At 53.8% G+C, this 14,318-nt stretch overlaps 1 protein-coding gene across 2 annotated transcripts; it reads left to right on the top strand.

Moving 5' to 3' along the window:
- Nucleotides 1–2,592: 2,592 nt before the first annotated feature.
- On the top strand, nucleotides 2,593–12,159 carry TAFA3 (TAFA chemokine like family member 3). 2 transcript variants are annotated; one of them, XM_054565046.1, is made up of 6 exons: nucleotides 2,593–2,911; nucleotides 4,160–4,213; nucleotides 5,829–5,944; nucleotides 6,569–6,718; nucleotides 7,581–7,705; nucleotides 8,682–12,159. In XM_054565046.1, exons 3-6 carry the CDS (start codon nucleotides 5,830–5,832, stop codon nucleotides 8,691–8,693), a joined length of 402 nt encoding a protein of 133 aa, XP_054421021.1. In that variant the 5' UTR covers nucleotides 2,593–2,911; nucleotides 4,160–4,213; nucleotide 5,829; the 3' UTR covers nucleotides 8,694–12,159. The 2 variants fall into 2 exon arrangements, with proteins under 2 accessions (XP_054421021.1, XP_054421020.1); XM_054565045.1 differs by having other exon boundaries at nucleotides 2,593–2,915.
- The last annotated feature ends 2,159 nt before the right edge of the window (nucleotides 12,160–14,318 follow it).

Genomic DNA, 14,318 nt, shown 5'->3' with positions numbered 1-14,318 from the left:
AGCCGCTTCGGGACCACGGGTGTGAATCACCTGGTGTGACAACACCTCTGGCTGGGGCAGCTGGAGTGAGAGTGAGGGCGAGCGAGCTGGGTGTGATGTTGTCCGGAGCCGATCACCCTGAGCTAGGGAGCTGCAAGTTCCCGGGCCCCGTGAAGACCACCTCGGTCTGGAAGAGCGGTTGTCATTCCTGCCCCACTTACTTTCTCAGGACCCTATTTCCCCCACATTTAGACCTTCCCTGACCACAGAAGTACTCGTTAGTAATGATAACAATACCATATTTAGGACTTATACTACTTAGTATGCCCTCTGCAAAGTATTTTCCAAAGATTAGGCCATTTATTTATACCACACACCAAGCCTTCAAAGTGGGTTTTACTTTATTTCTTTTTACCGATGGCGCTCCTTTCATTTTATATGACTTCCCCGAAGAGGTCACACAGCCAATTTAAAATTCACACCCATGTTAGTCCTTGGACGCCCAAACCCAACTCTGTCTTGAGAACCAAGCTGATTTGTCGAGATCAGGGAGGAAGGGTTAAGAAGGTGGTGGATGGTAGAGAGAAGAGCGGGGGTTCCTCCTCCCCTACCCTCGCTCTTCAAGCCTCTTCAGGCAGAGGCTGCAGTCTGGGGATGCTGAACAAGTTCTGTGTCCGCCGCCAGGGGGAGGCAGAGACCAGGTTAAGCTTCCTGCCGGGAAAGGGACCGTCGTATGGAAGTTAATCGCTGGGCCTCCAAAGACACTTACTACCCCTCCCACAGTCGGACAAGGGCATAGTGCTCCTAATGCAAGTCAGTGATAGCACCCAGTTCATGGCTGGGACTCCACCTCTAGACTCTGTGGGCAGTGTGGTTCCTGACAATAAAACTCTGTTCAGAGGCTAAACAACAGTGCCCCCAGAAGGGTGGATTTCCTGGAAGCTTCCAAATAAAAATCTCATAATGATCATTCCATTTTCTACACTTTTTGTAATTATGCCTGCCCTCTGGGCAGAGAGAGCCAAAGGAAAAGAAGTTGCACACACACACGAAATCATTCCAAAGGCACGTAGTGGCACAGGGAGACAGGCGAATAAAGAACGTGCTACTGTTATGGGTATTTCCTTCCTGCTTGAGAAAAACTAGAACCAACGCACAGATTAATGGCATAAACAGCAGCAGCAAGCCAAAGACTTAAGAAAAATATATATATAACAACCTGGCTATTTTTATTATTCAGTGTTTCTGGGACAGTTTGCTTACCACTTCTCTGTGTCGCCCAGCTCCCTAATCCCTGCTCTTTGCAGCACCCAGCAGGGTGTGGCTGCAAGTGGGCCACAGAGCCAGGGCCCGGACACCCAGTTCCAGCACCAGATGGTCAGCGGGGATGTCAACACCTCTCTCAGGCTCCAGAACAGCCTGCTGGCTCTCTCCTCCCTGAATTTCTCACCTTCTGTTCTTGGCATCCTCACCTCACCCTCCAACTGCCCCAGAACCTGGTGAGAAGACCATCATCTCTGCTCCTCCGGGAGGCAGCAGAGAATGAGAAGTGAAAAAGTGAAGGGGGCGGGGCAGTAGGAAGAAGCAGACTTGTGAGATATTCTCCTCTGCTGAGAAAGGAGACTCGGTGCCAGGGCCTCAGGTAGGGAGAGGATGGGGCATCCTCAAGATGGGCCCCTTTATCCAGGCTCAGCCCTCAGAGCTGGGCTGCTTCCCCTTGCCAGTCTCCTCCCCACTACCCCACCCCCAGCCCTCTTAACCTAATTTGTCCCTCTTCAGAGACAAATTCACAGACCACCTCCTTCTCCCATATGTCTAATGCTTGCACATCCAAAATTTCACCCTATAGAGAATTATACAATTGCAAGTAGGTTTTTTCAATTTTTATGATGAAGGAACCCTGTCTCAGAGTTTGGTTCCCAAGCTGGTGTTCACATCCCTCATCCATGGGGACCAGCCTATTGCAGCCTTCCTGCCTGCCCCCATTGGTCCCCTAGGCCTTCCCACCCCTGAGGACACCACTCCTAGGGTGGAGATCATCTGCTGCTCCCTCCTGGGTTGTGACATTTTGACAGTGGAGGGCTCACAGAGCAACAGGGAAGAGCGTTTGTGGAGAAGAGTTTTATGCAATGGTGGGAATATTCTCCGTCTTTTGTGTCCAGTACAGGAGTCTCTCGCTACATGTGGCTACTGAGCCCTTGAAATGCGGTGAGTGCGAAGGAGAACCTCAACTTTCACATTTTATTTTATGTCTATTTACATTTTACAACCACATAACGGTTAGTGACTACCATATTAGACAGTGCACTTCTAGAATTTTCAAGACTCAAAGCCCCTGAAGGTCTGCGCAGTCACTTGTCACACTCTGTCCCCACCCCCGGAAGCCCCAATACCTGCTGAGTTTTGAGGGACCTCTCGCCTCGCTGAATGACCCGGACCCGCAGTGAGACGTTCATCCTTACCCCGTCGCTGGCGCCAGAGAGCCTCCCGTCCCTCGCCCCTCCTCGACCGCCAGGGGCCGCTGTGTCCGGCTGCGCCCGCCGGACCGAGCGCTGCGCACGGTGTCCCGCGCTGTCCGGAGGAGGCGGTGGCGCTCGCGCGGGGCTGGCGGACGGCGGCAGCGACTGCGCGCTCCCGGGCCTGCGGGCGGGAGCCTCGGAGGGACCCCGGCTGAGCTCTGCCGAGCTAGCCAGGCGGGCCCGGAGCTGCCCCGCTGCGCAGAGCGGGGCCCGACATGACCGCGATGCCAATTTGGCCAGAGCCCCGCCGCCTCGGGGACGCAGTAACTTGGTGAGGGGCACAGAGCTGCGGACTAGATTGCCCCTGTGCTGGCCGCTCCCGCCAGAGGTCGCCTGTCGGAGCCTTGGTCCGGCCCAGGGGCGAGGACGACCCCAGGCCGGCGGGTGGGACGTGTGGAAACGCCGTAGGACAGGTAGGTCCCGGGGCGGGGGGAGCGGGGGCGTGCTCAGAATTTGGAGTGGAAGCGGGGGAAGGCAGGGTACAGGTTAAAGGTTCTTGTGGTTCACATCCTCAGCCCCGTATTGGGGGCCCTACAGCTCTCTGAGCCCCAGAGGCTCCTACTACTACTTAGCCTCACTGTAGCCTGGGTTGGTTGGGGGAAAACAGGTTGGGAAACGGAGGCAGGAGTGTGGAAGCTGGAGAACAAATCCCAAAAGCTTCTTTCCGCAGCTCTCTCTGACGGAGGGAACAGAATGCTAGAAAACCCAGCCTAAATGTCCCCCACAGGTCTTTTGGGTCTTGGGGTTCATGGGAAAGTTGAGTTGGAGGGCGTGGCTCTCAGAGAGCAATGAGATGGGGGAGACGAAGCTGCATTTATGCTGATGAAACTGAAGGTTCTCGGAGGGAAGAGGAGGTGCCCAGGCAGAGGAGAGGTCCGGCTGCAAGGGTGGCGAGCTGTCTGCCCACAGAGCCACCGCTTCCAGGGGCAGCGCCCCGCTTCCGCCCTCCGCCCCCTTGGTTTTTTCTGGCTTCCTACTCCAGGGACCTAGGACACGAGGTCTGGGCTCTTCTCGGGCCGCATCATCCTACCCGTTCTGGTCTACCTGCTTGGGGAGGCTGAGGTAGGAGAGGTCTTAGAAAGAAATGGAGAAGCTGTTAGGCCTGGCACCTATGGAGCTCAGTGAGCTGGAGCACCCGCCCCCCCCCCGCCCCGTCCTAGCCCCCCCGGGGTGGAATCGGGGTGAGGATGGCCGAGTTGAGCCTTCTTTACGCAAGTCCAGGAAGCAGGTGTTAAGCGCGTAGCAGGTGGGTGGAGGCAAAGAGGATTCGGGCCTCAGGGGTCTGTCCCAGGTGCCCATCCTGACAGGCTCTGCTCAGGATCCCTGGCCTTCGGCTCCCTCCCAAGGCCAGATGGGTGACAGACGGTGTTGGTTCTTAGATGCCTCCTACCATCAGGGACAGAGAAACTCCCTCAGCTGCTCCTTCCAGGCTCACCGCCCTGCATGTTCCCAGCGTCTGCAGGGACCCCTGCAAGGACCCCTGCAAGTTCCCAGGGCAGAGCAGAGACTGTCCCCCGCCCTGGACCTTGGAGAACAGCCTCCAAGTTGGGCTCTGCGTCAGCGCTCAGCCCACCCCTTTGCCCTCACCCTAACCCCCCTGTATGCCCTGCTCCCTCTGTCCCTTGCAGCCCCCCACGAATCTTTCCTACTTGTCTAGGTAGAGTGAGTCTGAGGCCGGTGGATGAACAGACAGAAGCTGAAAGATCCCCCAAGAGGTGAGTGAGGAGACCGTTGAAGATGGGGAGAAGGGGAGTGGCCAGAGACCCTGCACCTACCCAAGGGAACAGCCAGGTCCTGGCATTTGGCTTGGCCACTGGGGTGCCCAGCGCTGTGCTGGCACCTGGGGGAGCCCAGCGATGCCCCAGGGCAGCTCCCCGCTGCTCTGTGCCTCTGCTCCAGGGGTCCCTCCATCTCTACCCCATTCTCTGGGAGAGCTCTGGGAGAGCCGAACCACTGAGGATGGAGCAGGAGAAGCGGGGGAGGGCATCGGGAATGGGGCCGACTTTGGAACTCTGCCACCCACACGCTGCCTGGCCTTGGGCAGGTCGTTTGACTTCTGTTAGCCTCGGTTTCATTTCTTCCCTTTTAAATTTAAATTTGTTTAAATTGAATTGGTAGGACATTCCCACGGCTCAAAACCCAAAATGGAAAAGAGCAACAGGGACAAAAATAATTCTCTCTCTACCTTTTTATCTCCCAGCCAACCATTTCCCCTTCTTGGTGGCAACCTATGTTATTAGGATATTTTTGTACCCTTCCAGAGCGAGCTTATACATATTTGAACAACACATATAATCCCTCCCTTTTACACATTTTATGATCTTTTTTCTTTGACCCTCACCCGAGGGTATTTTTTTTTATTTTTAAAATAACAGCTTTATGAAGATACAATTTACATACTCTACAGTTGATTCATTTTAAGTATACAACGAAATGTTTTGTATATTCAGAGAGTTGTGCAACCACCACCAAGAATATATTTTGAAATTGATTTTAGAGAGAGAGGAAGGGAGGGGGCAGGGAGAAAGAAACATTGATGTGAGAGAGGAACATGGATCAGTTGTCTCCTGTATGCACTCCCGACTGAGGATCAAACCTGCAACATAGGTATGTGCCCTGACCCAGGACCGAACCCAGAACCTTTTGTGTACAGGATGATGCTTCAACCAACTGAGCCACCTGGCCAGGGCCAGGGCTATGCATTTTTTAAATATCATCCTGCACTTTGCTCCCCACCCACGTAATCATGGGTCATTGTCGGAGATCATTGCATGCCTTGGCACGTAAAGTGTCTCCTCATTCTTTCTTACAGATGTTTGGATGGTATCACATTTGTACGGATGCTCCCAATATATTTAGCAAGTCCTTGATTAATGGTTCCTTAGGTTGTGGCCGGGCTCCTTAAGTATCACTTTGCTCATCTGTACAATAGGTACAAATAATTCTACTTTGTAGGATAGCCATGAAGGATTCAAGGCCTTGTTTGCAAACTGCCTGAGTCAAGTGCTCCAAAAATGGGAGTCAGCATTATTGTCCCTCCTATGTCACAGCCATCCATGGGACTGTGCCTGGTTCCTTCTTCAAGACCCCTCCTAAGTGTCATCTCCACAAAGTCTTACGGTGTGAAGGTCTCCGTTCCTGCTTTCTTTCCTGCTAGCAAAGCACTCACTACTTTCTGCAGTGAGTTTGGGCCAGGCTGAGAGCTGCCTGGGGGCAAAGTGTGTGCCCTTCCCCACTCTGTGCCTCGCAGGCACATGGCAGAGAGGCACTGGGGCTGGGCCCTGAGGGGGCTCCTGTGTGGCTTCGAGCAAGGGGTGCGCCTCTCTGCAGGATGCGTGAGAGCGCCGCGTGGAACTGGAGCACGAGCGGCTGGCTGCTGGCGCTCTGCCTCGCCTGGCTGTGGACCCTCCTGGCCTCGGCTTCCTTGCAGCCTCCGACCCCCACAGGTTTGCAGGAGGTGGCGGGGCCTGGGGAGCTGGACACCCCCATCCCATTCCACAGCAGGCAGATCCCCAAGGCGGAGTCAGACCCCTAGATCCCAGGGGTTCTGGCTGCTCCTCTCTTCGTCACCTGGGAAACTCTTCCCCCTCTGCCCTCCCAGCCCTGAGAAGGGGTGGGCACCTTCTCACCTTCCCTTTTGGCCCTAGAAGGTGTTCTGCAAGGGGCGAGTTCCTCCTCCCCCCACCACCCGCCCAGCAGGCTTAAGTCTAGCCTCCCGGCCTAATTCTGCGGTTTTCCTTCTGGGTTGGCTGAAGCCTGTGTAAGCGGATGATCTTTCCCACGCACTGTAAGCCCCAGGGCCCTTGCCCTCCTGGAGGAGGAGGCTGGGAGGTGTGGGTTGGCGTGGGACTTCATCTTGCTCCTGCCCCAGGACCAGGCTCTGCCAAAGGGCGCTGAGTGTGGCCTCGCTAGGGAACAGTGTGGCCTTTCACTGAAGCAGCAGGATTTCCTGTTTTCTCCTCCCCTAAGCTGGGAGGAGGGGCTGGAGGAAAGCTGGGCCGGGAGGTGGGGGGGGGGGGAGCAGGGTCGCAGGCCCCAGCAGGTGCCTGATTCTGTGCTGGCCCCTGCAGTCCCCGTGAAGCAGGGCACCTGCGAGGTGACAGCTTCCCATCGCTGCTGCAACCGGAACCGCGTTGAGGAACGCTCCCAGACTGTCAAGTGCTCCTGCTCCTCCGGCCAGGTGGCTGGCACCACCCGGGCAAAGCCCTCCTGTGTGGATGGTGAGTGGGAGGCCGGGACCCGGCGGGGAGGGCCTGATCAGAGAGATAAGAAGGTCTGTCTCGGCCTTGCCATCTGCTGAGGATACAATTTCCTACCATCTCAGGGCCTCCGTGTCCGGTCTCAAATAATGGGGCAACCTCTGGGGGAGGGCAGGCGTGACCACCGCATCTCATAGAGGAGGGAAGCACTCGGCCGCCCTCTAGCAGCACCCCCTGCCTGGCAGGCACACGGGGGTGTCCCTTACACAGAACCTGTCATACCGCTTGTCACAGTTGCTCCTGCAGACCTGGCCTTCTGCTCTTACCCTCCTTCCCAGGCCTCCTCCACGAGCCCTCCTCTCGTCCTCAGGCCGGCCTCTGCCCCCCGTCACAGGGCACGTGTGAGTCCCTGGTCCGTGCCTCACTCCACCTCCACGCACTTTCTCACGGCACCCCGACTCCTTTTCTCACGCTCATGTGACGGCGCTGTAAGCGACCTGTGTCCGTGCGCGCTCCTGCTCTGTGGACCCCCCTCCAAGTGGCTCGCACACTTGCTCACATACACCCAAGGGTCTGTTGGGACCGTGCCTCTCTGCCAATGACATGGCAACTCAACTCGAGGGTTGTTGTAGACACGCTGTCCCCGGCCTTCACCCTATGCTGTCGTTGGTGAGACTCAGGGGTCAGTGGGATTGAGGTGGATATGGCTGGGTACCCAGGCCTTTTGGGGCAGCCTGAGCAGGGGAAAGACAGGGCAATGCAGGGCTTTGAGACGCTAGGGATGTGTGGAAACGTGCACTTAATTCGGCACAGACCGTGCCTTGGCTGCTCGCTGTGCTCCCAGAGAGCTTGGCGCCGCCCTCATTGCCATCTGCCCCCACAGCCTCCATCGTCCTGCAGAGGTGGTGGTGCCAGATGGAGCCCTGCCTGCCCGGGGAGGAGTGCAAGGTGCTCCCGGACCTGTCGGGATGGAGCTGCAGCCGTGGACACAGGGTCAAAACCACCAAGGTACCCGGAGGGGGGACACTTCATCTCCCTCCTGCTCCCCCTTCACCTGGGATAGAAAAGGGCGCTCAGGAGCCCTGGGTGGTGTCAGTGTCCTGAGGGGAGACCTGCGAACCGTGTGGGTACATCTCTGGGCAGCGCCCCCAAGCCTGTCTTGGCTCTGGGGACTGGAGCTGGGGCCCCTGGATTTGAAATGCGGTGTGTCCTTCCGGGCAAATTTCCTGATGCTTCAGATGCCTGAGTTTCCTCCCCTGCCTGGAGTGAGTTTGCCTCCTGGAAAATATCATGTCCAATAGAACAAAGTAGAGAATTGAGGCAATTATCTAGATAGTTCAGAGGGGACTCTAGTAGCCACTCTGCCTACGCACGCCTGCCACAGACCCCGCCCCACACTCCCAGGATTCCCAGCTCCCTGCACCTCACACATGCCTTCCTCTAACCAAACTGCCTGTCCCGGGAGAATTCATGGTTTGCTGCCTGCCCCGCAGAACAAGGGGTAATTAAAATTTTATCAAATTTGTCAGCAAGTCCATGTGTGTCACGGATAATTAGTTGCATAGCTCTGTCATGGCCATTTGTACAAATGATGTTACCGTGGGGCAAGCCAGAGCTCTGCTTCTGCCTTCCCTGGCCACTGCCACACACAGCAGCTGAGCAAACAAACAAACAAAAAGACAGAAAGGCCGCCTTCGGGGTTCTGAAGAGAGCAACACAGAGATGGTGACATTTGTCACTATTTTATAGGTTTGGGTTTGTAGGCTGCTGATCACTGCGCTTGCAATTTTGGTAGCTAACCTGAAGCATGTCGCGGCGAGACGTGCCTGATTTATGTTTGCGCGGGCCACCTGGCCATGTGTTCCCCGCCTGGACTTTACAGGGGGAAGGGATGGTGGCAATGACCTCTACATGACCTGCGCATCTTTGGGGTATCCGTTCCCTTCTTTAACCTCCTCCCCACCCGCCCCTGCTTGTTCTCTAGGTGACACGATAGCTCTTGGGGTCACGGCATGGGCAGGACAGCTTGACCGATCTGTGGACTGAAGCACGGTATCCAGTTATCAGCCAGCAAATTTGGAGGTTCACTTACCTGGACACACGCCCCGTGCCACATGCAGTGTCACTTTTTCCAGGGGCATTTCGGTTGAGCTACTGAACGGATGTGAACGGCTCCCCAGCCACATACCTAGTGTTGTGCTGGGCTCTTCCGGGGGACACGGAAGGAGGTCAAGATACAATACCTGCCCTCAAGGAATGGCCCGTCAAGCTGAAGAGCTGACAAAAGGCAATTTAGATAATTTAGATTAAAGTGTGTGGTACCAGACTGTGGCTTCTGGGCCATGGGCTGTGGGCATGTTGGAGGTTTGGGGATGAAACCCCCACAGCTCTTTCAGCCACCCCCTGGCCACGGGGCACAGAAACAAGAGGTCGCATTCACCCCCACCACTTGCCTCCCTCACGTAAGTCCAGATCCCCAGCAAGCCGCAGTATGTTGAAGGAAGACACTTACCCCCATGCCAGACAGGCTGTACATCCTTTGGCTGGACTTGGGGAAAGAAGGCAGAGAGGGAGCCAAATTCGCCAGGGAAGCTTCTGCAGAGATGTCTGCTGGTTTGGGTGGTTTGTTGGGTAGAGGATGGACAGGACCTTAAAATCACTGCCATCCAAGCACCTTGAATTTTTGTTTGCTTGTTTGAACAGACGGGGACAAGTCCCAGAGAGAAGAGGTGACTTGCCCAAGGCTTCACAGCTTGGGCCTCCATCTCTCTAAGACTACTGATCTTCCAGTTTGGCCAGGAAGTGGGAGCCCAACCTGGGTCTTCCACGTTGCTTTTATCTCAAGAACAGGAACCTCTAGATAACGGGCTGGATAGCCGCAACATTTTTCTCGGGAGATCCTGTGGCAGGAACTTTTCCCGAACCTTTTCCCAAGGTCCCCGTTCTCCTATCTGAAGTAATCCTGAATGCCTACACACCAGGATGTGGGGACACTGGATCTCCATTCTGCCCTCAGGTCCAAAAACTCCAGACAGGCCCCATGGCAGCCCAGAGGCCACCCAGCCCAGTGACAGCCGGGACACTCTGAGCTGGCAGCCCCATTGCCTGCCCTGACCCATCCCTTGCAGAATCCTGTGGCTGTAACTCTCAGAGACCCTGGCGCTAAGAGAGGGTCTGGGTGGGGTCCGGGCTGGTCAGCCCTTCAGAGGTCCTCAAAGGTCCTGCTGGGCTGGGTGGAACCTCTGGCCGGGGTTGAGGGGTGGCCCAGTCAGGGTATCTCATCAGTAAGAGAACCGCAGCCTCAGTGACAGCTGGGATCAGCTGGGATGGCCAGGACTGCAGAGTGGGGGCGGGGGGCCTGCGGGAAGGGTGTCTGTGAGTTTAGTCTGGACAACGCTGAATTCTAACCCTCAGTCTAAGGGCTGGGGGCTGAGTCTCAGGCCCTGCCTACTTCCCTCCCTCCCTCCCACCCCGTTCAGTAGAACCAAAACTGTTCACCCCCCTCCAAGGCTTCTCTTCTAGTTTTCGGTTTGTTTTGTTTGGCATAATAAGATGAACAAAGACGCCGGCCTCTCACTGGACTGTAGCTGTCAGACCTCTGACAACTGGGAATCAACATAGTGGGTGGGATGGTCAAGGAGCAGGTCAAATGTTCTCATCACCCTCAAGGCTGGGGGGTGGTTTATGGGGTTAGCATACTTTCTAGAAAGGGCCAGATGGTAAATATTTTAGGCTTCACAGGACACATACCGTCTCTTTGGTGTATTTTCCTTTGGTGTTGTCTGTTGTTGTTGTTGTTGTTTTTTTTTTTTTTAAACTTTTAAAAATGTAAAAGCTATTCTTAGCTCAAGGGCTATACACAACCAGGCCCCAAGCTGCTTTGGGAAGGTTGCCAACCCCAGTGAACCTTTGAAGGCAGCCATCCCTCATGTCAGCAGCTTAGGGCTGCTTCCCGGCCTCCTGGCCCGCCTCCCATGCAGTGGGAACCTGAGTGTGAGGTCTGGGTCAGGTTTTGTTTTTCTCCTAATGCTCCTTGAGAGATCGGTGAGTGAATTATTTAGGCTACTAATGAGGCAGCTTTAGCAGAGTCATAGAATAAGAGCCCGCCCTCCTGGAGGCCAGGATACGGGCTTCTCCCCTTCCCTGCCCCTGGAGACTGGGCTGGGAGGGACAGAGAGGGCTCCAGCCCCCTGCCCGCCCACTGTGCCCACCAGCTGCGGGGCTCTGAGCTGGGGGAAGAGCCTGAGGATGGGGATGCTGCTGTACCAGCTCCACGCCCCTGCGCTGCCAACCACTGCCAGCCCCTGCCTGATCGAAGTCCAAGCTCCCTCACCTCTGCCCTTCTCTCATCCCTGCTTACAGAGACCACTTTCCTTTGGCAAATGCTGAAATTTGCCAGTTCATTTTTTAACCTCTCAAAACCTCCATTTCCTCCTGACCTACCCTGGTGGGCTTTGAGGGGCGTTCTTTACGTGGCCAGGAGAGTGAGCCCCACATAGCAGGGTCTGGTGGAGAAGGGAAAACACCCCATCTCCCAACCGTAGCTCCCTACGGTCCTGTTTCCAACTAAGTCAATATTTGTGCACATTTTATAGCTACTTCAATGGCGGTTTAGGAATGCTAATTAATTTTCTGAGCACAGGCGTCCTGGAGTCTTCTGTCTTCTCCCCTTAGTGGGATGGGATCTCAGGTTCCCCAGAGTTAGCTTGTGTCCCCACCCGCTCCTTAGGAAGGTTGCCAACTATAGGCGATCATGTGGCTAATTTCTGTGACCTCCTGGCAGTCTCATTAGTCTGTGAGTGACATCCTAATTAATGGCCCAGGCAGTTGCCTAAAGTTGAGGCTGCAATTTCCTCAGATCAGAAGCTTAGAGATAGAGGGGATGTTAGAGATCAGTTAGCCAACTCCCTCATTAGACAGACGAGGAGAGGGAGGCTCAGAGAGGTTAGATGATCTGCTCAAAGTCACACAGCAAGCTGGTGGCATTTCCTGCCCAGTGATCCAGACACGTGCTCTTTGTACGACCACACGTTACCTCCTCTCTCCAGTGCCGATGAGGAGGCTGAAAGAAGCCAGGATTTCAGCAAGGATGGGTGTGAGAGTCTCATTCCCAAACTACTCAACTCTGAGTGCAAGGGGACAGAACAAGAAGAATGGAAAGGATTTACAGATACAGACACAGAAAGAGGGCAGTGGGGACAAAAAGAAGAGATTGAGATCACTCATTCAGAACATCAAACACAAAAGCATAGCACAAAATAATTAGGACAAAATTGATGCCACATCCAAAGTGGTCGATTTTTGTCCTTTTGGAGGAGACAGAAGAGAGCCCCTACCAACCTTTGGAAGACCTGGGAAGCCAGCCTCAATGGCTTCTGGGTTCTTTAGACCCTAGTGTGGAGGTCTGCAAACTAAGACCCATGGACCAAATCCAACACATGGCTTTGTAAATAAAGTTTTATTGGAACATTACTGTGCTCATCTGTTTATTATTCTCTATGACCACTTTCCTGTTAGAAGAGCAGAGCTGACTCATTGCAAAGAGACCCCGTGGCCCACAAGGCCTAAAATATTTATCACTGGACCATTTATAGAAAACTTTGGCCAACCTCTGCCCTGGCATTTTAATTGAATCTTTCTCAGTACATCCATATAGCCTGGAAAATGATGACTCTTCTATTTCTCAGTTTGGGGGTTTTTTTTGTTTGTTTGTTTGTTTTGTTTTGTTTTTTAGGCTCTGCCTGTGTCCCCTTTAGTCCCTTCCAGTGCCCTTTGTGAGCTCTCACAACCAAAGAAATGAAGACATAACGATCAAGGCGAGGCCAAGAGGAAGACTCGCAGATGAGTGCTTCCCTGATATGTTGTTACACCCCAGGTCAGCCCAGGTTTTATTTCCCAAGTTCATATAACTGTGACTTTTAAACTTAAAGTACCTGCGTGTGCGCCCACGTGTGGGGAGGTACTGATGGGCGCTCGTATGCTGCTGGCATTTCTGTGCATCGGGGGGGTTCGAGTATCTGCACGCCCATAAGCAAGGCTGATGTTAAAACTACATGACTAGTTCAGTACAGTGACTGACTAATCAAGACAGATGCCAGCCCGTACGCAGACCAGGGCACCCTGGCTGCACAAAGCCCAGCACGTTCCTGCCCACCCGCTGTGGCTGAGAGTCACTCCAGGGCAGGCGAAGGAAACCCATTTTCCCCTTCTCTGAGTGCTTCGGAGTTTCTTGTTCCTGACTTTCCTGGGCTTGTGAGTTGTCACTGAGTGTGGGCCTGGGTACGTGCATGGGCACAGAAGCTACTGGACTCAGATGGCTGCAAACTTTGTGTTTGGAAAAGGCACATAGACTGGGCATAAGGAGCATGGGGCAACATCCTCTCAAGCCTTGCATAAGGTTACAAACTGCCCTTCCGTCTAGCTTAGGGGAAGAGGGCCCGGCCATTTTCAAAGGCTGTATTGACCTACATGCTAGGTGATTGGCAATAGTACCATCACTTCTATTAGTGAACGTCTACCATGTGTCAAGCACCATACTAGACTCTATACAGGTGACAGTAGGTTAAATGGGAGTCTTCCCATCTCAAACTTTGGAGAGAGGCCCCCAAAGGTCAGGAGAAGAAAGATAGGTATCAACTATTCTCAACTATTCCCGTATACTGAGTTGAGATGCTAGACTATTTCTACAGATTTGTAAAAAGGAATGGTCGGTAATAGTCAATGCCCACCTCTAGACTGTGTAAGGTAGGCCTGAGAATTCAGGCTGAAAAGCAGGTGATATTGAAGAGCTGTCTGAAGGCCCCTCTTTTTCCTCCCTCAGCCAAAGTCAAGGTGTAGGTGTTGATTCTTTCTTACTCTAAACCACTTACGAGGGGAATTGCAGAGAAGAACTCTAACAGCTTGACTTGATTGTAAAGCAGGGTCAGAAGGCAAGTGGCTGTGGTTGGCTTGCAGGCCTGGAGAGTGAGTCTTGAGAACCTTCTTGGGAGCAAGCTACAGCTGCAGAGCTTAGCAGAATGTGGATGTTTGTACGTTTTCCAAGGGCCAGATGTGGACTGTCCAAGAGGGCTGCCTGGATGGGTGACCCCAGGTGGGGAAAGCCTGCCGGAAGCCATTGCTGATAAGAGGCCATCATAAGGGGCCAGTGGAAGGAGAGATCACCCATATCACGGGACCTCTGAAGTCGGAGAGTCCCAGCAACAGGTCATCTTCCAAATCAGTGACCAATGTATAGCGCTGTTTCTCCCGTAGCTCAGGTTCACGGGCAGGAAAATCGGGGGTTGGAATGGGGCTGGCTCTGCTCCTTGTTTCTCCTCCTGACCCACTAAGGGAATGCTTGCTTCCCAGACCCATGACTTCGGGCTCTTCTGTTTCAGAAAACAATTTATCTGCCTAGGTTAATTCTGTGTTGGTAAAATATGTTAATATAGATATCTTTCAGTGACTGCCTTAGGTGAGGTATTTGCTGAAAACAAAGGGAATATGGAATGAATAATAGAGAAGGAAGTTGAAAATACTAGCTTGACCAGTTATAGAAGTGAACACTGTAGTATTTCTTCCTTATATTAATATGAATATATTAATTTACATATTAAATAATTATTTTCTTCCCTTTTTCCAC

Source organism: Pteronotus mesoamericanus, unplaced genomic scaffold, assembly GCF_021234165.1.
Source record: "Pteronotus mesoamericanus isolate MK-2021 breed Mesoamerican mustached bat unplaced genomic scaffold, CSHL_Meso_final scaffold_99, whole genome shotgun sequence".
NCBI classification, from domain to species: domain Eukaryota; kingdom Metazoa; phylum Chordata; class Mammalia; order Chiroptera; family Mormoopidae; genus Pteronotus; species Pteronotus mesoamericanus.
The sequence above is the reverse complement of the archived record's forward strand: the minus strand, read 5'-3'. Positions and strand labels throughout refer to the sequence as shown.